Source organism: Cylas formicarius, unplaced genomic scaffold, assembly GCF_029955315.1.
Source record: "Cylas formicarius isolate icCylForm1 unplaced genomic scaffold, icCylForm1.1 PGA_scaffold_7__23_contigs__length_41026272, whole genome shotgun sequence".
Classification (NCBI taxonomy): Eukaryota; Metazoa; Arthropoda; class Insecta; order Coleoptera; family Brentidae; genus Cylas; species Cylas formicarius.
In genome coordinates this window covers 21,891,462-21,918,424 of record NW_026844352.1, presented here as the reverse complement: position 1 = coordinate 21,918,424, position 26,963 = coordinate 21,891,462, and the positions used below count along the sequence as shown (strand labels likewise).

The window sequence follows — 26,963 nt, the reverse complement described above, 5'->3', positions numbered from 1 at the left end:
ATGGGAAATGATGTCGAAATCATAGACCACAAATTTTTAATATCGGGGAATTCATTTTTACCTAATTACAGAGATTTTGGCGTTATAGAAATGTTGTTAAAAAGAAATTAGTGCCACATAATTATTATAATATAATTAAAAAATGTAATACTTTCATACTAAATGAAATGAAACAAGAGGACTTTATGTCAACAAGAAGCAGAAGAAGAAGTTTACAAAAGATCCAAAAATACAAAGGGAGAAAAAATAAACTGGCTTCAAATATGCTGGATGCGATTTTTAAGAAATGAACCATATAAAATTTTATACAAAACAACCACGGATGAGAACGCAGAATTTAAAATTCTTGATTTATTGCCACGTCGGGGTAGACCTAAAAATTTTGGGAATATTTTATTGCCATCGTTATATAAAAGTATAAGAAGCATCACATGACTAAAATACCGACACATGATGGACTTATTGCGCTATATACTTCCGGAACACCATAACTACTTCAAATCACTCCCGCATACTGAGAATGTTAACGAATAACTTGTTACTAAATTTATTTCTATTATCTAAAAATATAATTTAAATGTTTTTTTTTTCTATTTTCTAAGTAATATGTAACGGACTTAAGCTCTTTTACTTTTTGTAACAAAACAAATTTTTATTTTGAAAGTAACCTAAGTCCTTTTAAGGTAAGCAAAGTCATATTATACACTTAATAATGGCAACTTTTTAGTAAGATGTATAAAATTAAATCCCTTAAATGCGATTTAACATTGCAAGTCATATTTTTAATTTTGTAAAAATTCAAAATTTTAGTATTCAAACTTTTTTTATAACTATAAATTTAGAGATAAGGTATAGGCCCCTCTTAAACCGGCCGCCCTGTACACTTGCACCTAGTGCTTTTCAAGAATTATCGCATGACGATAATGCACAGAATCTGTGCAGTTGACTGTAGCTGTCCTTTTCCCAGTTTATAAGCAATGCAGTGAATACCTGAGAATTGTCTGTGCTTACCCGAGCCATAGCTCGTCAAGCCCAAGATTTTTTAGTTGTAATATTGAAGTCATGGTTAATTCGGATGGCGGATATCGAAACTATTGTCTTATTCTCAATCTTCTATTTTATTCTATTCTAAATAGGCAACTAGAAAATAAATGCGTTTTGGTAGTTGCTAAAATGAGATTTTCACTGGCTTGGGATTTTTTGAGTTTTAGCGTGATTTTTCAAATAAATGGGATATGATAGTTTGTTTTATAAAAGCCTGGAAGAATGCAGATGCATTAAGCAATTTGACTAAACGTCAAAATACCGTCAGTGTTTTAAATCTACGCCAAACATCCCCTTGCTTCCAACCCGTGATTAATGTCAGTTCTGCACGCAAACGCCATACGGTGAATGTCGGTGTCTACATAAGTCGTGACTAAATTGTCGTTAACCTTAAAATTAGATTAGTTTATTTGAAAAACCTTAAGGGTAAGTACGATAAACCAATAAAAATGCTATAATAAGCAACAGGTTTTACAAAGTTAATTTTAAAGAAGACTTAGAATACATACATACAGTGCGTCATCAAAATAATGTTGTTTTCGTTTGATGCCATTAGATATACTTACAATAATGACGTGGGATTACAAATAATAATGCTATAATTTAAAGGAACGATATCAACGAATGGGCAATTTATATAATTTTCAGGAATTACCTGTGTAGAACTTTTCCAGACTTAAGCATGGGTGTTGGAGGTAAAACAAACCCCAAGAACTGGTCCCAAAAAAGCCAATAACATATGTAAATCAACTAGGTATGCCAAGTTATTTTTTTATTAAATTTAAAATTGATTGATCGTCTGTATAAACTATTTTTTTTTCTCGCTCTCAAGTCAAATGGTGCAAAAAAGCCTATTTTTACTTTTAATTTATCAATGAAAAAAATGTACAAGTGAAATCAACTTATAACGAACTTTTTCATTCAAAAACGCTGCTCGAGTATTTCTTTGCCGACAGCAAACTTAAATAATCCAAATAACTCCGACCTTCGTCTATGAAACGTTTTTTTTATGTTATTTTTTCTCTCTGTTAACCATTCCTAAGAAATGAAGGGACATATAATCCACAGCAGGAATTTAATTTGACATAGTTAAATAATGTAATAAGAGAGTAATGAGAAAATTATAATGGATGACCTTAAAGAAAAGTGAAATGAAAAACAAATTTCCAGAAACTCGATTTTTTTTATAATCGCGCCAAATTCAGTATTCTTTTGTGACTGTGAGAAGTACATAACTATTTTTCTGGCATACAAAGGACCGCTATAGATTTCTTGAAATAGATATTGGTATCATATCAATATCATATATAAATACATATTTATATATATACATATATATACCTATGGGTTTAAAAATATACACTACATAAGCACCGAGAAATCATTTGAAGTGTCCTCAAAAAGGCTTCTCGAATAGCCAATCTGACAATGAGTGACGTCAAATACCAACTGAGCCATTTTGAGTAGGTTTTCGACATTTCGAAACACTTCCAATGAACCTATAGTCGTGTTAAATTTAAAATTCCATAAAATATTTATTGTAGTTATTTTAAGAATTTTAATTGTGGATACCATTATATAATATAGGGGTCGTAAATCTGGTAAAATTAATTGAACTTTGCGGCTTTCTTTAACAGCAATCTTCACAGACTTTTCGCTTTTTCACAGAACATTTAACAAAATTTGAACATATTTAAAATAAATATAGGTGACGTAGTCTGAACATTGCAGGTTAGTGTGTGAAATTTAGGTGCATACGCCGATGTTTATTAATTTTACCGTATTTGCTATTCTTGCTATTATTATCGTATAGATATGTGTTGCATCTAAAGAACCACAAATCACAACTTATCCCCTATAAAGGGCGAATCACGTTGAGTGGCCTATTAGAAGTTCTGAGGACATAAATCATGGACTCCTAGATAAATGACAAAATTTTTTGTACAACAATCTTTTTCACTCTTATTATTATTCATTGTTGCTATCAAGGATCTCTAAAGGTTACTACGTACAAAACGTCACTGATATGAAAGGCAAAAAGCAAAAGTAAATTTATTATTTAATCATAATTGTTAAAGGAGCCAAGTTTTAAACCCGGCTCTAGGTGTAAGATTATGCAGTTGTTCCACATCTAGTGCTAGCCTCCGATTTCGTGGTTCGAGCTGTTCCCCAGGGTAGTGTTTTGGGATCATTATCTTCACCTTAATTAACAACTTTAAAGCTCAGTCCGTTTTGTTTGCAAATAGCAACGATAATTCTTTAGATAATTTAATAAGACCTCACGTGCCTTATCAAGTTCAACAAAGTTCTTGTAATCTCAAGACCTTACATTTGAATTTTCTTACCCATTCAGTGAAATTGAATTGACACCATTATTTTATCTACGTTGGCCCGCTCTTCTTCGTGGAGACAGAGAAAGTCTCCAAAAATTACAAAAGTATAAGGTTTTTTATGGATTGAGACGGTTTGATCACGTCCTTGCTTGATATTCAAATTCTTATTGGCTCACAGTGGAAACTCGATTTCGGCTGCATTTATGTACATTTATTTGTAAAACTACGCTTTCACAACAGCCCTTGTATTTATTAAGCAAGTCAGAGGCTTTAATGTTTATTATAGGCCCAGGCAGAGATATTTTCTGAATGTTCCTAGACACAGAACGGCCATGTTTTAGAGATCTTTTAGTTATAATGCAGTTGGAACATTCAAGAAAAAGTTAAAGCATCGCTTTAGTTCTGCTTTATAATACTGTAAGAAAACTAGTAATATCTTTTTACATATTTCTTCCAACACTTTTTATCACTATTTATTTTCTCAATGGCAATGTGATTTTAATGCGGTCTCCGAGATTTTTGAAAAGCAAGTCGGCGTAGTCGGATAATGTTGTACAGTGGATACGTTGGAATAGTAAATTTTAACAAAAGTTATCCAGTATTTTACGCAAAACCGGAAAACGCACGAATATACATGGCATCCATTTGAATTTTCAACGTTGTTTGTTTCAAGGTTAATCGGCAATACTGCAGGTGTGTAAAAATTTCAAAATGATAGAACATTGCACATATACCAAATTTGAAAACAAAGTCAATTAAGTTTTCCAGAACTTCTTATAAGACACTCAACGTGAATCGCCCATTTTAATATATAATTGTTAAAAGAATTTGTAAAATTCTGGGTAAAAATTAAAATAATCGTTAATCGAAAGCATTAAGAATAAAAACATAAGCTAGGAAAAAAACAATATTTACAACAAATGAGAGGACCTACAACATTTTTAGGCTGACTCGCGAATTGCATTAAAAAAAATTATCTCCTTCCTCCGTCGTACTGCATTTTGAGTTCTTTTCGCAGGATTTTCCCTGAAGCGCTTTTCGGTATCGTATGGGTTATTTCGATGCCGCCCATTAAACGCTTATACTTTGCGACTTTTTCCATAAAATAGTTGTTGAGTTCGACGGGACATAGTTTGCTGCCGTTTTTCGGTACAACGTAGGCCCTCGGTACTTCGCCGTATCTCTCATGAGGGACACCTATTACTGCCGCATCCTCAACAGCAGGATAATCCCTTAATACAGCTTCTAGTTCTGCAGGAGCCACCTATTTTATAAAATACCATGATTAGCATTAGCAGATACGTGGTGATTAAAAAAAATATGGTCCAACGCTAGTCTGGTGGTCAACGTAGGAAGGCGGATTTTGGTGAAATCCTGGCGAAAAATGGCAGAAGGAATGGCAACCTGAGTTAGGATAAAAATCTGTGTTTTTCAATATTTTTTCAGACTTCGTTTCTTATAAAAATCTTGACAGCTGCAATGGGACCTCTCTGGCAATGAATTTTTCATAAATAATACTTATATTCAATGAACTTCAAGAAAATTTGAATTTACAAATCTTACGGTAATTTGCGGAGTTGCGGGAAATTTTTTCTTCAAAAACTCTAGATTACGATAAGCAAAGTCCGCATTTTTTCTTCAGTATTTTTTTTGTACTTATTTTTTCACTTTTGCTTGAGACCACCTTATATTCAATGAGCTTTAAGAAAATTTGGATTCATTAATCTTACCGTAATTTGCGGAGTTGCGGTAATTTTTGTCTTCAAAAACACTAGATTACGATAAGCAAAGTCCGTATTTTTTCTTCGATATTTTTTTGGTACTTATTTTTTCCATCTTTTCAGCAAAAATTAATATGTTCAGAATAGAAAACCTCAGAAATTTCGAATTGTGAATAATACTACCTTTTATAAAACTTCTAGATTCCTCCTGCATCGGTTTTTGTTGACTCGAACTTGCTAACGTTCCGCCCATCATCCTGTTAGCTTTTTCAGAGCTTATCTGAAACTGAAGAGCCAACAGGATGATTGACGAAACGTCAGCAAGTTCGATTCAACAACGACCGAAGCAGGAGGAATTGAGAAGTTTTGTAAATAGTATTACAGTAGCCAGTGGAGGTTTCTTTGAAAAATTGATATAATAACACTCAGGAATTACTGGTACAATTAAAAGGTAGAAGGATAATGCCAGAAAATGTATTACTAAACTAATATGAAAAATAATTCTGCAAAAAGTAACAGTAACAATATCAAACAGAAGGTTTAGCTTTGCTCGAAGAACCTATATACTATACTAGTTACTAGTTACTAGTTTATTTTAGTCCTACTATGTTCAGCTGCTATTAGACATATTAGTAACATTCTTTATCGATTAAGCGAGGAAGGGGGTTCATTTTTCCTATTTTTTAATTTATTTTGATATAGTTTACAAATTGTGGCCATTTTGTACAATGATTGCAGTAAAATTATTAAAAAGTGTATGGTTATTAATGATCTATATTTGTTTTAATTTTAACTTATTTTTTATTCGAATTATTGGCGCTGGATTTTTTTCTGAGATTTTATCCCCATCCGCCCATGTGCAACGTAGGTCCGGAAATGCTTTGTTTTCAAGATACGTGGTGTTAAATTTTAAAAATAACGACTTTTTTACAATACGTAAAATATTTTTTGCCAGATTTTGATAAAATTTGGCTACGTCATTTATGATGACATTTGTGTTTTTTCACCCTAAAATGATGAAAATTGCCACAATGTTAAGTTGCAAGTTTCGTTTTTGATAAGTATATCAAGCACATATCACCAGTAAAATAACCATTTTTTTTTAAATAACAATAATCAATGCAAATTATATTTGAATATCAACTCCTAAAATTGCTGCTCAAATTTCTTCTATATTGTAGATTATAGGTCCTAAAACAGCAAGATATTTATATTTCGAAATTTTTATGTTTTCTAGACTGGGTATCGGTATCTCATTAGTTACTATGACATTTTTTATGTTTATATGTCTCTTCGTTAAGTGTCTTACAATAAAATATTATTTAGATTAAGACTGTGTTGAATACTTAGATTTTTACGTTAAGTCTACAATTAGGTAGAATCACAAAACCGGTTCAGAGAGGGCCAAATGAATCTCCCTAATGGTATAATATTTATATATATATATATATATATATATATATATATATATATATATATATATATATATATATATATATATATATATATATATATATATATATATATATATATATATATATATATATATATATATATATATATATATATATATATATATATATAAACCTAAGCAACTCAATTTTCAGAACAATCCCATGTCTTCTGTTTCGTAAATGTATACAGTATATTATGCAACAAGTGCGGTAAACGGCATTTAAGTCACGAGTTTATTAATGTTATTATTAATAAACTAGTGACTTCAAACGTTTACCGAACGTGTTGCATACTATACTTTTTCTACGACCGCTAGTTTTTGGGTACATTAGCGCAAAACAACACGAATACATTCACTGACTGAGAGTTGACAAACGTCAAAATTCAAGGCGTGGGCAATATCTCCGAACACATCCGATTGCTCCCAAACCCGTGCGGTAAATCCCGGAAATGTTCGAAGCTCTTATCCGTGGGAAACGAACGACGTGTTAAAGTGAAGCGTCCCGCACGCTTAATCGGTGGGCAATTAGGCATTTTACAGACAGGAGTAGAAAAAATTATTTACAGTGAATCGGCCTGTATATTAAATATCTCTCACCTCGTTGCATAAAATGTATTGCATGTGCGCGTTATACCAATTTAAGATGTTTTTATTGATACTTAATATTCTATAAACCACCGCATTACACCCTTTTTTTTTAAGCACCCTGTATACAAACATTTCAATAAACACGGTAAGATTCATTGTACGCATTACTATGAAATAGTTCATTAAATTTGCGATAAATGGTTTAAAATTCATTATAACTTTATTAGGTGAGAAAAGCGTTACCTGGAATCCACTGACTTTAATAAGCTCCTTCAATCTATCGCATACATAAAGCAATCCATCTTCATCATAATATCCGATATCGCCAGTTTTCAACCATCCATCCACAAATGCATTTTTCGTCGCTTCTGGATTATTTAAATAACCTTTCATCATTTGGGGCCCCTAAAATTACAAATTAGTAGTTTAACAATTTGTAAATATTTTAATTTAGTAAGTAAAGTAAGTAAGTAAATTACTTCCATATAATACCGACCTATCCTGATAATGAAGAACAGAAAAATTTTCAGACAAACAGGTAACCCAACAAAGAACGAAATAGCTTTTTCAATTTGCATTTTCTTAAAAAAATCTTAATGAAACTACATTTTGTCCCTACCCTGGCAAAGATTTCTCCGTTTTGATTCGGACCCAATGGAGTGCCGGTGGGGTCATCTACGGCGACAACTTTAATCTGCGTATTGGCGTGAGGAATTCCCACAGAACCCCTTGCATTCTCATTCCTCTTGCTTGCTCCTTTGGTTACTAAAGCAATCGATGGACATTCGGTTAGACCATAACCTGAAAAATCAGTAAATCAACAATTTCGATATGTTTTTTTTTAAGTTTGTACCCTGACTAATAAAAGTGTCTGGTCCAGTTTTTTTGAGGAACCGTTCTTCATCTTCTTTTGATAGTGGCGCTGCTCCAGTTAGGACAAATTTTAAACTTTTTAGGTACTCGTCCTTGACGTTTGGATAATTCGTAAGAAATGAAACTACAATATAAGAGGCGTTGGTGAAATTAAAAGCTCCAGTGCCGATAAAGAGTCTATAATTTTAATTTCAAAGTGCTTACTGAGGGGAGGAGCCACTACCATCACACTCATTCTGTGATTCCTTAACGTTGATATGAACCAATCGGGTGTAAATTTTGGAATCGTGACCACTTTGACTCCATTGGTTGACATAAATATATTCATTATGAAAAATCCAAACGAATGGTACATAGGAAGAACACCCGGTATTACTTCTTGCGTGGTTTCTAGAAATTATGAATTTTTATCAAAAAACTAAAATAGTAAAATCAACAAATAACAATCAACAGAAGTATGGAAGACTGACTGCAGTAATATATTGGACTTATTCAAACTAAACATAATTTTTAAGTTATCTTTTTTGTTTTCGCATATTGTGTGTTCAGTTTATGGATAACTGACGAACTTTCAGTACATTTAGATAAAAAAAAAACAATCAATAAAAATACACCAAGTTTTTCAACTTTTTTAATTCAAACTCAAGACTTTCAAGTCAAATGATCCTACTGAAAAGGTTATCAGTAGCATGGGGGCTACAAAGTTGCCAATTTGTTCGCAAAATTCTTCCTGAATGAATTGAATAATCAACGCTACCATATACATCTCGAAATCAGAAATGTTTTGTTTTATTCGGCGATCTCTAAGCAACTGAAATAGATTTTTCCGTTTTCCATTTTTTCTTTCACATTGCAGAGAATAGTATTTTATGCAATAAGTGCGTTAAATGGTATTTGACTCACGAGTTTATAAACGAGTGACTTAAAAAGTCTATCGAACGTGTTGCATAGTATACTTTTTCTACGACTGTTAGTTTTTGGGTACATTTTCGCGAAACAACACGAATACATTCACTGACATGGCCGCCAGTGAATTAACAAACGTCAAATTCAAGGTGTGGGAAATATATCCGAAAACATCCGATTGCTCCTAAACCCGTGCGGTAAAATCCCGGAAATGTCCGAAGTGGCTCGGATCCGTGGGAAATGAAACTGACGTGGTAAAGTGATGCTTCCCGCACGCTAGATCGGTAGGTAATTAGGTATTTTACAGTCGGGAGTAGAAAAAGCAAATTAATAGTGTGTACCGGTTGGTGGTTGGACCATCAATACGTCTGTGTGACAGAACTGACTCTGTTCTGCAACTAAGTTCCGATGAGTGAGTTCTACCCCTTTCGGAAGGCCCGTAGTGCCACTGGAATATAAAATCGTGCATACGTCGTCCATATTGCTAGGCTGAATACTCGGCATATCCAGGTCTGTACTAGTGAATTCAAAAAAATCGATTCCACCACGCGGAAGCGATTCTCCATTCTGAAATTAATAACAATTGCATCATTTCTTCCAATCCGAAAGGTACATTCAAAATCATTCGTAAAAAATTTTTAAACACACAAAAAGATAATGCTATATTTTTAATTAAATAATATATTTATATAAAAAATATTTCGAAAATAAAAACAATTGACGTAACGTTTGATAGTTGAAAACAGAATTTACTTTACACCATCAATAAAATATTAATATCAAAAAATCTGAAATTTGTTTCTTTATGGTATAAAATTGTTTAAATTTAACGTAATGTTTTCCAAAAATACATTTGCGACCTCGTACTTTTTTTAAATACTTTCTAATTTAATTTAATTTAATCAAAAAAAATCAAGTTATTTTTACTTTTGGTTTCCAATTGGGTATTTAGTTCGTATTGTTTGAATACTTTTGGTAGAACTTTGAGCTTCTTGTTAATTTGATTTTGCTTATTACAAAAATGTGATCAAAAGTTAGGCAGACGTGTTAAAATTTTTCCAGTTGCAATTTTTTTATCAGTTTGTTCAGTTATGCATTGCAAAAACTCAAAAAGCAAACTCGCATAGAATTTTCAAGGAAACTAAATATTTACATCTATGATATAACAGGAGCGGGTAGACTTACTTTGGTCTTGACACATATGACTGGTAGATCTTTTTTGATATGTTGAGCAGCCAATTTAACTTTATCGAAGTGTTCTGGCATTGTAATCACTGCTTTGGTAGAAGAACTTGCGAGTTGCCTAAATATTTCGTCTAAAAGTTGAAAAATTGAATCAGTTACTGTCAACTAAAAAACAGACGGTCCGACGCAACACACTATTACAAAAAAAAAACGTAGCGAAAACTAACCTAAACCAAAAATTTATTTCGTTCTAAAATAAAAACAATTGACAATATACAATGGGACTATTTCTTTTTTTTTTAATTTGGAAATCGAAACTAGAACACATTATACGCAATATAAGTAACAATACAAGAGTGGCGACATTCGCAATTTGCGCTCGTCCATGTAACCACAAGAACAACAGCACCAACACCATAATTGTCAAAAAAATACACACCCGTATATACATCGTAAACAGAAGAAATAGAGTCACATCATAAGTCATACGCTTTTGCTAGTTACGGGCGGGTCTAATAAACAACATTAATGCTTTTTTGAAGGACTTTATTGTAAGCGTATAGGAATTTCATTAAATAATTTAACTGCGTTATAGCTAAAAGATCTCTGGAAAGTTACCGAAGTGTGTCTAGGGATGCAATATCTTAAACAATGACGGGTGTCTCGATTATGAATATCATTTCCTCTGCAAAGTTTATCAAACAAGTACGAAGGAGTCTTATTGGAGTTTAGTAAAAAAACAAAAGTGGCTAACTGAACCATATATCGCTCCTCCAGCTTGAGCCAACCCGAATCAGAGAGGCATTCTGAAATATGGTCATACTTTCTGAGACTGTAACTAAAACGAATACAAGCATTCTGAAGTCGTTGGAATCTCTCCTTATCTCGATTAAGTGTAGCTGGCCAATAGACAATAGACACAGAGTTTAAGTTTGACTTCTTTAATGAGAAAACATTTATGAATATACAATGTCCTCAACTCATAAAAGTTTTTTTGTAACACCGAGCCAACGTGCTTAGAAAAACATAAGATAAGATAAGATTTACAAAATTTAAGAAAATTAGAGAAGTCAGCTCAGAATACTCCCCTGGGGAACACCCTTCTCCAAAGCAATGGCATTAGAACGAGTATTTCCTATAACTACCCTTTGGTATCTCTGACCAAGAAAATTAAAAAAAAAAGAAAGAGCAGTATCTAGTACAGTAGAAATGATTCAAGGTGTCGAACGCTTTGCTATAGTCCAAGAGTATGAGGCAAGAGTTTAATTTAGAATCCGCTGCTCTAAATAAATCATCAGTAACATGAAGCAAGGCAGAAAAAGTGCTGTGAAGAGGCCGAAAACCAGATTGAGTGTCTGGGAGGATTTTGTTATTGCATAGAAACTGACGAAATTGTTTAGCTGCAATTTTTTCAATAATCTTTGAGATGGTTGGTGGCAAACTGATTGGTCTAAAATCGTTAATGCTACTTCGACACTCTCTCTTTGGGACGGGTATAACTTCAGCCTGCTTCCATGAGTCAGGAAAAAACCCGGTCAGCAGACACTTGTTAACAAGGAAAGTGATATGATCGACTAAATGTGGAGTAGTCAAAAGAATAATTTTTATATCAATATTGTCTGAGACATGAGCGTTAGTTTTAATACTAATTAAACTTTTATTAACTTCCTCAGGGTAAACTTTAGCAAAACGGAATGAATTAGAACCAAATTGTTTATTAATATAATTAGAAGACACAAACCCAGAATCAATACCACCAATAGCTCCAAAAGAAGTAAGAAGGTGCCTATTAGCTATTGTGTGGTTCCTAATTGTCCCAATACTAGAAATGCTACAAGAAAACTATCCTACACGAAGGTGAGAAGAGTTTGGCAAACTGCGATGCATGGAGATGTTCTTTTATCAAACAAAACCCGTACAGGCTGTTTTGAAAACCATTTTGACTTATGTCATGCCGAATACTGTTCAATTTACTACATTTATTTATTTATTAGATGTCCAGAGTACTATTCATATTTTTATCTACCTAGGTACTTAATCTAATATATATATATATATATATATATATATATATATATATATATATATATATATATATATATATATATATATATATATATATATATATATATATATATATATTGTTTCCAAGATACCCAAGTAGCTTTTTTTGTCTAGAATAATTTATTATACAAGTGTGGTAAACGGCATTTGAATTAACTAGTTTATTTGGCACGAGCGGAGCGAGTGCTTAATAAACGCCTGACTTAAAAATTTTACCAAACGTGTTGCATACTATACTTTTTCTACGGCCGTTAGTTTTTGGGTACATTTTCGCAAAATAACACGAATACATTCACTGGCGTGATCGTCAAAACTGGGAAACGTCAAAATTCAAGGCATGGGAAATATCTCCGAAAACATCCGATTGCGCCCAAATCCGTGCGGTAATATCCCCGAAGTGGCTCAGATCCGTGGGACAAGAAACTCACGTGGTAAAGTGACCCTTCCCGCACGCTGTATATAATTACGGAAGGAAGTAGAAAAAAAAAAGTGAAATTAGTTCATATTATAAACTATTAAAATAAAAATTATTATTAAATAAACAATGGACCTCATAAATTTTAAATAATTAGCCAGAAACTACAATTGCCCATAGTTTTTAACAAAAACTGTCACAACTACAAAAATACCTCATCTTATCAACCTTATCTTTTGGGTATCGAAGAGGTGGATCTCCCGTTTCTTGTCTGCTTTTGCGTTTATATTACGCACTATTATAACACGCATAAAAGTATTGGCTTGTTCCCACCGAGTGCTAGTAAGTCTCACTGAAGAGTGCGAAAAAGTAGGGAGGGAGATTGGCTCATCTCATCTTCGGTGGCTTGATGTAGATTACTGGGCACCGTGAGTTTGAAATATAATTTCTACACCCTCTTTCTAATATAATAAATTAATCAATTATAAAATCCTTATACGAAACCCAGGAAAGCAATGTCACTTAAATTAATTTACAGCTATTGAGTAGATATTTTATGTCATCTGTTAAAAGAAATAACGTTTTACTTGCGGTAAATATCGGATTCATCGTGGTTACTGTTAATCCCGCTTCGTAAATGCCGTACGCCGCCACTGGATACTCGGGAATATTTTGCAACAAAATCGCGACGACATCGCCCCTGTTTAATCTAAGTTTCTTCCTGAGATTTTTGCTTAAGTTTCTCGACATGATTCTGACATCGTCGTAGGTGTATTTTCGCCCAGTAACGCCACATTCCTGCAAAGAAAAATGTCTGTCACTTAGTAATCGCTCAGTAATCGCGATAAAAAAGGTTTTAAAAATAATTTTTAATAATTTATTTAAATTTTTCAGTTTCTGCGCAATTTCAACGGAGAAAAATTCTAGATGGTTACAAAGGTGAGTTACATTTTTTCTTACAACGGCAATCTGTAACTGAAAACAACCACTATACAGATACGTTACAAGAAGGTTCATTAAACAACATTTGGAAACAATCGAAGAGGTTGAACATAGTCATCTTAACAAACGGTAAATGTTTTTTATATATACTGGGATCCCAGTAAGTTAAATGTTGTTTGCTCTATTTCCGCAAGTCGAATATTAAAATGCTTACCGCATTTTAATAAACATTTTTGGAATTCTTGGTTAAAATGAAGGTCACTTTTTTGAAAAATTCCTTTTCGAATTTTGCATAATTTAGGCAGAAATTGAGGTTAAGTGTTTTTTTTTTTCATATTTTATATTTATATTCAATCACTTTGACAGATGCGTCTCAGCTTATACAGGGTTTTGGAGAATTTAATCAACAAAGTCTCAAGATTTTCAAATATATTTATTATTATAAATATATATATTTTTATTCACATGTCAATTCCAGGACAAAAAACAAGCTAAGTTTGTAATTTATCTTATATTTAAATTTTACTTACTTTTGGAGATATACGAGGTTTAAGATAACACCCGTATAAATTTTTGTTGAAGTTAAAGCTGCCCACATTAGGTCACTTGTTGGCAATATTAGATATTTTGTAAATAGCAAAGATACGATACTACTTCTTTTGAAGATATAATCCTCCAGATATACGAATAAAACCTGTTGCTAACAATACAGGGTGTCCATTAATACGTGGAGATTTTGAGAAAAAACGACTCTCTATACTGCACACTTTAACAGATTTAATAAAACTTCAGAATGCATATTTAAAGAAACACTTAATAGTTAATTACCTAGCTTGATTGCCTATTAACACAAATAAATAATTAAAGTTTATAGGTTAACCAAAAAACTATAACTTATTTAAAATACAAATAAAATATATACTAACAAAAAACTTGACAACTATGAACTTTTTAAATAGAAATATGAAAATCAATAAAAACAAACGGAAATGTCAAAGTTTGTTTATACCTTAGTGCGTCCAAAAAAAAAATCGTGATGTCATAGCCAACTACGTTTTTAAATATTTTGATATTTATTTATTGTTTTGGTGCCAGTTGAAACGAGCATTTTAGAGGAACATTTTTAACTAAACTTTATGTACCGAATTAATTTTGTAGTAAAACGATGTTGTTTTGTCAAATATTGATTTTAGAAATATCGTTATGTTTCTGTCTGCGAGAAGATATTCCTATTGTTAAGCACGCTGTTTCGTTAAAGGAAAAGCATCTCGATGCCAAGCAAATGATTTATAATTCTTGACTTAACAGGGGACTTAACGCCAGTACTGCTACAAATAAATTACGTATTTTAAATGAGAATTTCCGCATTGTGTTTGGGTAACAAAAGTTAACCATAGCCACCTAGTTTGAGCAGGTTTGATTAATCAATTTGTTGGTCATCAATGAGAGAAAAAGAAATTCTATCGGACAAAGAAGCTGTCCAATAAAAGGAAAGCACTTTTTACTTTAAATAATTTTTTACCAGTTAAATCTAATGAAGAACTAATTACAGCTTTTTAGTACAGTATGTGAATCGGTATACCGTCTTAAGTGTCGTTTGAAAGCTTCAAAGTTCAGAACAAATAGGAAACGCGTTCTCTACCCTGTTATAAAAACGGGTACATCTGATAATTGGAGAGTGCCTGTTTCGAAGAATGTAGGGATTAAAGTTAAAGTATATTTTTTCCAAAACGGGGAGATTCAATCAAATTGTTTCAATTGTTCAATAGAACTCCAGGTTTTCACTATAACTAAAAAAATGTTTCTGTACACCTCCAGCCTTCGATATATTTAAAATACATTGGATTCCAGACTGGCGTAGTATATTCCAACACTGGCCTGACAAGTCTGTAAAAAGTATTGTTAAAGATTTTTTATTGTTATACCCATTATTTATCCGTAAAATAAATCTAAGACTCTTTAGAGCCTTTTGAACAAGCCGAATCCAATGTAGTTCTCAGGTCTTTTACAGGGTCCGAAAAGTTCAGTTTGTGGTTACCTAAGTAGAGATCACTTTTAATTGGCAATTGTGGTACTTGTGGTAATCAAAACACTGTGACATTTCTCAGGGTTAACAATCAATCTGTCCAGAGAACAATATTGTTCAAAATTTGACAAATCTCTCTGAAGCTATACGTAGTCTGCCGCCGAGCGAGCCGATTTTGCGTAAGGAGTAAGCATGTAAAAAGCACTGGCCAACATCATACAGGAAAATGGCAAACAACCAACCAACAAACCAAGGGTGGTCTTTAACATACAATGCAACAAGATTATTACCTAAAGTTTAGGAATTTGACTTCAGGTAAAATTGTGGTTCGTAATAGAATATAATTTTATACCTACCTGTGTTAAATATTCTTTGGTTTGGTATACTACTTAGTTTAAGTTTATTAGTTATTGTTATTTCGTGTGTAATACAGTCTTCAATCGTGTGCGAATTATGCAAAATATGTGCGAGTCTAGTGTATCTCAGGAGATGCTCCCGCTCAAATGTAGAAAACACTATTCTATTGAGACTAAGGAAGTTATAAACAATATTTATTTGACTCTCATTGAATGTGGTGCCAGCAAGCAAGCATCTTTAGAAGAAACGGCCATATTGACGAAAATTCCAACATCAACTCTATGGAAAATTGTGAATAATCCCATTTTCTCGAGTGTAGATGAAAGTGATGAAGATATAATCCGGCGTAAAATTTACCAGTTATACGAGGAACAAAACGTGCCTATATTAGAAATATTAATTAGGAGGCTTGAAAAAGATGAAACCGGTGTTAAATGTGGCAGAACTACCTTATGGAAGTGTATTCAACACATGGGTTTTAGATTTAAAAAAATTGACAAAAGGCAAGTTTTAATGGATTCTTTTAGAATTCGGAAATTGCGGCTGGGATATCTATAAAAAAATAGAATTTACAGAGAACAACAAAGGCCAATCGTTTACTTGGATAAAACCTGGTTCGTCACTTATGATACCCCGTAAAAGGGTTGGGTTAACTAAACTGATAAGTGTAAGACAAACGCGCCATCAAAAAGAGGTAAAAGAACTATTTTGCATGCTGGCTCTAAAGATGGTTGGATTCCAAATGGACTTTCTCTGTCTGCGAAAAATATTAAAGATTCTTCTCTGGATTACCATGAAGACACCACCGCTGATTTATTTGAAAGTTGGTTTAAAAACAAACTAGTTCCAAACATTCCTGCTAATAGCGTCATTGTAATTGACAATGCAAGTTATCACAGTAGACAGTTGACTAAAACCCCTTCCTCATGTGACAAAAAAGCAACAATCCAAAACTACATGTATAATAACGACATTTATTTTTACGAAGATTATACCAAAAAGCAATTAATTGAGGTTCTACAAAGCTTGAACCTACAAAAGGAATACGTCTGTGAAAATTATGCAAAAAATCTAGGGCATACAGTTTTAAGGCTTTCCACCTTACCACTGTATATTTAATACCATTGAACATGTTTGGCACCAACTGAAATCTGCCAATCGTCGTAACAATGTTTTTTCCCGTGTTAACTCCAATATCCTCAAACTTATAGAAACCGAAGTTTTTAACATCCCTCCACAAAGTTGGGAAAATAATGTTAAATATATAGAAAAAGCAGAACAATCGTATATCCATATTGCAAATATTATTATTTTTATTTTTATATAGAACAAATAATAATTAGAACATGCGATGATAGCGATAGTGATACGGATATATTATGTGAATAATTTTAAGTAATTTAAGTAGGTATAAAAAAAATGTAATTTTATTTTAGATTTAAACATAAATACATACATAAAGAAATAAACATTGTTTAGTATCTTTCCTAACAAAACCCCAAATAATTAAATTCTAAGCAAAGTATGGACCTATTCGGCCATGTTTCATTCTTACACCATGCCCGGGTTTTTCCTTAATTCGTATCAGTTAGTCACTTTCTTATGTCTATGAACAGACTTTACTTTATATTTGTACCCCTTGATCATCGATCGATCATCATTCATCACGAACGTTAAGGACACCATTTTATTGGAAAATTTTCTTACCAATTATCGTTTGAAATGTGCATTTTTGTAATTGTGCATAGCTTACAAATTATGGGCTTTTTTTGTTAACATATTATCATTGAACAGAAATAAATAAGTAAATCAAATTGCGTATATTTTTAGCAAACGTATCAAACAATCAAAGCATCACTAATCGAATATCTCGGGGGATTATGAATAATCTTAAATGGAAATAAATAAGTTGTGTATAATTTTTGTTACACGAATTGGAAAAAAAATGTCGTAGCTAATAAGAACAAAGTAAGCGTCTATCCGTATCAATGAATCACCGATAAATAAACAATTTGCCTACGACCTTTCATATTCCTGTCTCAATTCGTTATTAAATTAAATAATGAATGCTTTGAATTAACAATTAGTTTACCTATTGTTACTGCAAATTTAAATACATAATCGTTACATTATTAATTGGAATGATTGGGAGTAATAAACAAACAATATATTCGCAAATGGTGGAATTGTAGTTAAATTTATCCAAAATAGAACAAGCAAGAAAAGTTTATGATAGATTGTCATAGCAGTTGATTTTGAGTTGAGTTTTAAAATACGATAAGACAAAAATATATAAAAGATCACTCACTTTCAATGTTTAAATATTATTACAATTGGGTACCCTAATACCTTGAAACGTTCAAGCTCACAGACATTTAAAAATATATATAAAACACTCCTACACCATTGCAAATAATCTTATCTAATTTTCGGGCAAAAATTGTTGTTGTTTATGTTGTGTTTGTTCTTGCTCCTTCTCTATTTTTGTTGTTGTTAATACAGTCATTTACGAGCTTAGAACTTTGATCTTATTTAAATTGATTTCTGTCCCTTTTTGCAAAAATATTAATATGCTTTTCTTGTACTGATAAACCCTGTATTGTTTGCAAACAAAGCCTTTATTTATTTATTTTTAATTAATCAATCAATAAGTTCGCGTGTTAATTGTGTGAAAAAAAAAAATGAAGCAAAGGGCAGGTTAGTAGCTAAAAGCTATATGGTTTGTATATTTGCCAATAGCCTTTAATTAGATTACAAATTTCCACTGTGACTAAGATATTTGAATTTTTGAGATTATATTGACTGGTGGCGGAAGTTTATTGTGTACAAAGTATAGTGGTGTTTAACACAAATAAAATAAACAAAAAAAATTTATGCACATTTTATTTATATTTAAAATTTGACTAGACTTTGAATTGAAGAATGATTTAAGAATAGATAAAAATGTTTTAAAAAAAATTTGGTATCCAAAAACTTAAACATCAATGACAAATTTTTAAACTGCCCACCTTGTTTCCCGTAAGAATTTTTTTAGATATGGAAAAAGGACCGTTAAATCCGAATCTGATCGATTCGATATTAAATTCATTCCAAGTTAAAGGATATAAAGAGACCAAAGTCAAAACGATTTACCTGTTGATAATTTAACTCGTTGATAAATATTATTATTGTTTTTTTATTTGCAAACCATGGTTATTTTTAAAACGTTCAGCCACAAACTGAACTATTTAAGCAATCTTATCCAGACAAATTTATTATAGCTAGAGAGCAAAAGTGATAGTCAGTGTTCGACAAATGCAATAGTATTAAGGTGACCTACAAACAGTTTGAAATATGTGCAATACCCATTTTGAATGGGTGGGTTGGGCTCTTAATAATTGCTTTTTCTGTAGGTTTAAAAGTGCGACACTTTTACGAGGGCCAAATTCTGGCTTCCTGGAAGCTGATGCAACACATTTAATAATAATTTAATAATATATTTAGCGGACATATTTTATATTTTTCAAATATTGCAAATATTAAAATGTAAGATTTTTGTAAAACCTATTCCTATTTCTGTACTTACAAAAATTGTATACTTGCTGCTGAATTTTTCATACTTAGAGAATGCGTAGTCGATCATATTACAGTTTGGAATTTCAGCTCTTCCAACCCCGCTGACAATGCCATTCTTTACACTATAACTAACATTTTTACTAAAACACGGAAAACCTCGAAAAAAAACAGATCTTTGGCTAGATCCCAGTACATGGCCGAAAACTTGCATGATTCGTATGCCATTGACCCTCACAAAATCGGAATTTTTTTATCAAATTGTTTAAATTAGATTAGAGTTTTATCAACAGCAATTATATAATAACGGGGGAATTTAAGAACCAGCACCTTTAATTTTTATCGTACTGGTAAGGTCAAAACGATGCAACCACATTTTTTATTCATAATTATTTAACTGGATGAGTTATTCACATCTGAGTTTCTTATTTACGTTCGAGTTGACAGACAACAACAATATTAACTCGAGAACATTAATAATTTATGAATAAGATTTACTACATATTACATTTTAGAATGTTTCTGCTTACCTTCGTTTTGAAAGTTAATTAATTTGTTAACAGGAACAGAATTAAATATGCGGATATTTTTTTTAAACTGCCCGAAATCTAAGGACTCAATTATGTTATGTTATTTTCTCAGAAAGCACCGCATTATGAGTACACCGAATGGTTCGAAATTAAGTTTGAAAAATATTAATTCAAAAAAACAATTTGAATTCCAATTAAGAAAATTGTTAATGGATTTAAACGACTTTTGTTCGTTTTTCTTTTGACGTTATTCCATTTACTGTCTCGTTGAAGCAAACGTCATGGACCAAAAGATGCAATAATTGTTCTCAAATCATTTCTTAGTTCTTAACTCTAAAGAAAGAGCTTCGAAGTATTTATTTTCCTCAAACACTGAACTTAATATTCGGTACAACTTTAAAAATAATACAAAATAAGGAAAAAAAAATTTAATTCTTGTCTTACAAAAATATGCTACTCAGTAGTAATCAATCAACATTATTGCGCATTTTTTTTTTCATATAAAGATCTAACTTTTAAAATGATTATCGAAATTCATAATCACAACACAAGAATGCACAAGTATATATCTAGGAAAATGCAAAAACTATCGTAATATTCCCAGATAAACTTAGCACTAGTGCTACATCGAGCACTGCTAATTTATTAATATAAATCTTGAGGCCAGAGGTCTTAAGTCACAGATTTGAGTCAGAAAGCATATCGTTATTTTTATATGAATGGTTTGAAAAAAGATTAAGTTTATAATTGTCCATTATATTATATATCAATTTCTCTTTTGATTTTATTAGTTATTTATTTATTTTTACCACGACTTATAACGTAAAGAAGAATTCTGATGGCAAATATTGGTAAACATTAATCCTCATTTTCTTTTTGTTTTCATCTCTAATTAAAAATTACAATAAAAAAATAAATATTTAGCTTATTTATTTTTGAATAGTTGCCAGTACTGCGGAAATTTTGATACATTTAACTGTTACAATGATTTATTTATCTCGTCAATGTAATAAATTGAACAGCATTACTTTACCAATCAACGGAATATTTCTATTATCAAATTCAATTTTTATTCAAGTAAATAGCAGATTCCTTGTGTTGAACAGTGTCAATTTAGTTCTGTTACATACAGGGAACTATAGCTCCGTTATTTAATCATTATTTAGAAAAAATGTTTTGATAAATGTTGTGATAATATTAGATTAGTTGAGCGTCTCAGTAATTATTTCACATGGTGTCTTGCCACCTTTGTCGAATTTTAAAGTATTTTTTCTGTGATTTTTTAAAAGGAACACCCTCTAACTAATTACGTTATCACCTCTAACACTTTCATTAAAGTGTCCCTATACCTATTGATCCATGTTTTCCATATTATTGGTTTTTCTTAGTCGTTTACAAAAATAAGCCGCTTTAGAAGGATATTCATTAATTAGATACACAAAATCAATAATCAAGTAATCAGTAGTCAGTTCATTAGTCCTACTACCTTATTGAATTCCCAGTTTAACACTGCTTCCGAAATCGTTACTCAAATTTCCACACACACATTTTGGAAATAGTATATTATGCAAAATGTTTACCAAACGTGTTGCATACTTTTTTCGCAAAACGACATTAATACATTCACTGACATGACCGTCAGAATTGACAAACGTCAAAAATCAAGCCGTGCGATAAAATCTCCGAAAACATCCGATTGCCCCTAAACCCGGGCAGTAATATCCAGGAAATTTCCGAAGTGGCTCGGATCCGTGGGACAAGAAATTCACGTGGTAAAGTGACGCTTCCCGCACTCTAGATCGGTGTATAATTAGGTATTTTACAGAAGGGAGTAAAAAAAAGTTATTCAAATTCTTAGTTCTTCTAGTAGAAGTAAGTTAACGTGTTTTTCTAAATGATTAATAAAAACGAATATTATAGAAAAATTAGTTCGGAGTTTGTGTTGTATTACCACGCTCTCATGAAACACACTGGAGAATTATTAATGTTGTTTTAAATATTAATTTTATGCAACTGCTATTAAAATATAAGGGAGATAGACAGACCAAATTTTTACTATGGTTACACGGTGGTTACACCAAATTCAGAACGTAAAGAATGCGTACAGGGTGTCACACATAAAAGTGACACATATACTTTTCTCAAACCCTGTAATTGTTACCAGGAAATTTTGAATACAAGGTTGTTTGCATTTAAGGTAATTTTGAGATTACTCAATTTTGGATTATAAGGACGAATACGCAGAAAGTGTAAATTTTATCAAATTAAAATACCCTATTTTAGAACATTCTATAGCAGGCTTTCTTCCCTGGAAGTCTGCAGTTGCTGACTAAAAGTCACTTTTCTCGGAAACTTAATTACTATTGTTTTGTTAATATAGGACTCGAAATCAAGGAATAAAATGCCAGTTAAGGTGGTTTCGTCAATCATGTAATTAGATAGGTAAGTTGCAATTATGCTTGAAAGAGTAAAGTGGGAAGATCGAATTCAAAATACAAGATGAAATGTTTTTACGTTGGTAATCAAAAGAATAAATAATCGTTAATGCTATATTAGTTTTAATATTACTATTATTAACAAGATTGCTTTCGAAAAATCGTCACTGGGCGGAGCAAGTTCGTAGCGCGTAGCGCGAAGCAGCTTTTTATTATTTCGTGTGGTAAAGGGACGCATTGTTTTTCCATCATGCTCCTGCGGACCACTATGGAACTTTCGCAAAATTGATGTAATTTAATTGTGTATGCACCCTGTATAAAATGTCGTTCACTTCAAAGTTACAGCAAACATCGGTAAATATCAAAATTTGCACAAATAATAGCGTTGTGGAATGATATTTTTTCAAATATCTCGCGCCCTGTACAATTGACAAAATCTGAAACTCTCACGACACGATTTACGATACTGTTCAAATAAAATTAGATATCCCATCTTTAACTGTTTTTCATTTATCGCCAATAATTTAGCCACAAAAACGGAAATTTTTAGGATATTTTAGATTTTTTGCCCATAAACGATACAATCATTGTTCGAAGTAGAGGTTGTAACCCTGGATTTTCAACGCGTCCTGGTTCAAGGATTTGTTGAAAATAGTAAATGGTTTTCGAGAAAATAAGTTTTTTCTGAAACCATGCAGTGCGCCGTAATAATCAATGACGTCATGGCGTCTTGACAGCCCCCGAAATAGCGATTTCAATATGGATTTTTTCAAATATCCCGAGCAGAGTATGTGACAGACGAAAACTGCAAATATAAAAATTGTAGCTCTTGATGCGGCCTAGACACCGTTTGAACCAATTTTATACGATTTTTGATTTTTCTAGGTCTTTTAGATTTTTGCCTGTAATTTGAAAACCCTGTATATAATCGAAAAAATGTCTGAAATAAATGTTATTGCACTGGATCTTCTACGTCTGCCGGTTAAAGCATTTTGCCAAGCGGATGAACGATTATGGAGGAAAACGTATTTTTCTGGAAGCTAAAATTACTAAAAAAATAAAAATTCAAATATATTTAAAAAATACTTGGTAATATTTAATTGCACCCAATTTCTGCAGTTTAAATGTGAACACGGACTTTTGCTTCTCTGCTAAATTTGAAGTTGATATCTGCAAATTTAGGACACTTAACACATTTCTCATTTAGCACGGAATATCGGGAACACCCTGTACAATAGGTGAAAACCTTAAATACAAAAGTTTTTGCTATCTATGCGGGCTATATCGCAATATAAAAGAAAGTGAGATCTGAATCATAGTCTTTCAGTTATAACCAATTTTCAATAATAGGAGGACCCATTTTTCAGTCTTTTTGAATTTGCAGGGCACCCTGTATATTTTTGAAAAATTGTCTCGAATAAAAGTTTATAGAGCCGAATCTTCTGCTTCTTCTGGTTCAAGAATTTTTTTGGTCATGTAAATAGTTTTTGAAAATTTTTTTTTGTTGACCCTTGCACACGCGATTTTTTAATTTTTTAAAATACTTCCCGACCCCACGGACCCCTCATTTTCAATAGATTCCGTCACGGGGTAAAGCTGCATATATGTGCCAAATATTAAGTCGATTGCTTCAAATTTCGGACACTTATCGTGTTTCATAGCAAGGTCCAAAAAACAGTCGAAAATCGCGAAAAAAAGATGGATACCGGGGTCGGATCAGGGCCATTTCTCACAAGCTTATGTGCCTCGCGGAGGATTAAAAAGGAGGCAAATTTCAATTTTGTAACTCCAACGGTTCGAAAGTTATTCAGGAAAAACCAAAAGACCAGAACGGAGAACGGACAAAAAAATTTTTTTTTTCGACAGTGATCATTTCTGTAACAGCGATCCCATAGGACCCACCGTTACCGAGATATAAAATTTGTATACGAACGCAGATACTTTCGAAAATTCGATTTCATCGATTTTCGAAAGTAAGAAGTCAAATAATCTTAAATGTTTGATGAAAGTTACTTTTGTTTTTTTGTAAAATATAGAGTAATGCGTTTAAAAATGCAAAGTTAATAATAATAAAGAACTTTTGTATTTAACACCCGGTAAATGTTAGTTCAATTTAAAAAAAAAGATTTAATAGACAATCTACTTTTTACTGTTAAGTTTAATAGGGGAAAACGATTTATGTGCACGTAATGCTTTGGCATTTTCTGTAATTTATGACACCATTCGATTAATATCAGTGCCCGCGTATGTTCTAGTCGTTGTTGAACCTATTATATCCGGTTAAGTTTGCGAAAATATTCGCCTCCGTTTTATTAGATACTGGTGCCATTCCACAACGCGAATTGTATGGGCACTCTAAATAAAATTCCTTGCGGCCACCGAAAATGAACATTGAACATAAATAAACACAAAAAGCAGTTATGTGGTACGAACCACGAAAAATTGTTTGATTTTATTAAAAAAGAAGATAGCCAAACACTTTTCCAAAATATCACAAGTAATAATAATATAGCAAATCAAAAACGTGCTAGATTCTGATTTTCAGTGTTAATTCATAGAATATTTCATATTTCGAAAAAAGAATAGAGAAAATATTCGCCTTTTTTATTAAGTTTTTATTTCGCAATGCTAATAACCCTGTTATATCCTAAATAAAAGTCCAAATAAAACGGTTTTGCTCACCGAAAATAAACTTTGAACATAAATAAATTCCAAAAGCAGTTAGATACTGATTGGCATTGGATTGATGTTATAAAAAAAATAGTAAAATAAATTTTCAAACAATGGTGGTCTATCAAATTAGCTCAACAAATATTCCAATAAAGTAAAGGACAAAAGGTGACAATTTCTGATTTTCAATATTAACTTACGTAAGCCATTAATCTATAGAACTTTTCATTTTTCGAAAAAAGTTATTTGCAATGTTAAAAACTCTTTTTTTTATAAATTTATATTAGATATTGATTGCCATTGGATAACACGGAAAAGCAGTTTGGTACTATCCATTAAACGTTTGTTAATGTTATAAAAAAATAGCAACAAGTAAAACCGCTAAAGTAAAAGAAAAAATGTGCCAGTTTCTGATTTTCTGTGTTAACTTACATAGGCCGTTAATCCGTAGACTTTTTCATTTTTAGAAAAAACGTATTCGCAATTTGAATGACGCAATTTTTTTAGATGCTAATTTCCATTGGATAATATGGAAAAGTCCAAATAAAACTCCTTTACTCACCGAAAATAAAGTTTGAACATAAATAAATACAAAAAGTACTATCCATTAAACGTTTGTTAATATTATAAAAAAAAAACAAGTAAAACCACTAAAGCAAAACAAAAAACGTGCCAGTTTCTGATTTTCCGTGTTAACTTACGTAGGACGTTAATTAGAATTTTTCATTTTTAGAAGAAAGGTATTCGCAATTATAATAACGCAATTTTTTAGATATTGATTGCCATTGGATAATATGCAAAAGTCCAAATAATACTATTTGCACACCGAAAAAAAACTTTGAAGTTAAATAAATACAAAAAGCAGTTTGGTACTAGTCATTAAAAGTTTGATAATGTTAAAAAAAAATAACAAGTAAAACCGCTAAAGTAAAAGAAAAAAACGTGCCAGTTTCTGATTTTCGGTCTTTACTTACGCAGGCCGTTAATCCGTAGAATTTTTCATTTTTAGAAAAAAGTTATTCGCAATTTTAATAACGCAATTTTTTTAGATGCTGATTGCCAATGGATAACATGGAAAATTCCAAATAAAACTCTTTTGCACTTACGTAGGCCGTTAATCCGTAGAATTTTTCATTTTTCGAAAAAAGGTATTCGTGAAAATTCATGTTCGGTATATCCATCTGTATACCGGACAGAACGTTCGAATATTTGGGGCTACTTCCGCCAAAATTTCTGGCACCCACGACACGGCTACTTTTCGGAATTCGTCGAAACCACGATATTAACATGTTCGATCAAAGATTTGCTCTCGGTAAGCCTTCAGAATCCGATCTTTTAAAAAGTACTTCGCAAACTGAATCGCTCCAAGAAATTAGTTTTTGAATAAATCGTTTCTTCAACTTTCAAGGTTTCTGTAGCAAAATAAAAAAACCTATACCGTGATTGTCGCAATTAACGCTATTGTTATAAATATTTTAAATCAATTTAGCATTTATTAAGTCGCAAAAGTCATAAAAACTAACGTTGGCGCTCACTTGGGTTGCGAAAAAATTGGCGGCTGGCTTGACACCAGCCAAGCTACAATGAGTTGACTAGTTGCGAATAACCGCCATATTTGGATAAAACACGCCAAACGGCTTGTGAAATGGAGAGTGTTTTTAAAAAGTGCAGCACGAAAATGCCGAAGCGCTTTTTTTTTCAATCGTTACACCTGTCGTTAATATAGTGAAGGGTAGAGTTAATATATCGTGAATCGCACATGCCGGGAATATATTAAAATAATAATTTAAATTGTTATAATAAAATTATTAATTTAGTTGACATTCTCTTTACGAATTGAACTGAGGTGGCTTTTACTTGATGAAA

At 31.9% G+C, this 26,963-nt stretch overlaps 1 protein-coding gene across 1 annotated transcript; it reads right to left on the bottom strand.

Annotated features, from left to right (window-relative positions):
- Positions 1 to 1,083: 1,083 nt before the first annotated feature.
- On the bottom strand, positions 1,084 to 26,437 carry LOC132704933 (uncharacterized). The gene is made up of 9 exons (XM_060675275.1): positions 26,204 to 26,437; positions 13,173 to 13,383; positions 10,107 to 10,237; positions 9,263 to 9,488; positions 8,220 to 8,405; positions 7,996 to 8,139; positions 7,762 to 7,943; positions 7,386 to 7,547; positions 1,084 to 4,641 (listed from the first exon to the last, which is right to left on the bottom strand). Exons 1-9 carry the CDS (start codon positions 26,384 to 26,386, stop codon positions 4,351 to 4,353), a joined length of 1,716 nt encoding a protein of 571 aa, XP_060531258.1. The 5' UTR covers positions 26,387 to 26,437; the 3' UTR covers positions 1,084 to 4,350.
- Between the last annotated feature and the right edge of the window lie 526 nt (positions 26,438 to 26,963).

Coding starts and splice junctions, on each gene's coding strand:
- LOC132704933 (XM_060675275.1), bottom strand. CDS start 26,386: ATGTTAATATCGTGGTTTCGACGAATTCCGAAAAGTAGCCGTGTCGTG. Junction 9,489..10,106: donor TCATATGTGTCAAGACCAAA/GTAAGTCTACCC, acceptor TATTAATTTCAG/AATGGAGAATCGCTTCCGCG. Junction 4,642..7,385: donor TTAAAGTCAGTGGATTCCAG/GTAACGCTTTTC, acceptor TTTATAAAATAG/GTGGCTCCTGCAGAACTAGA.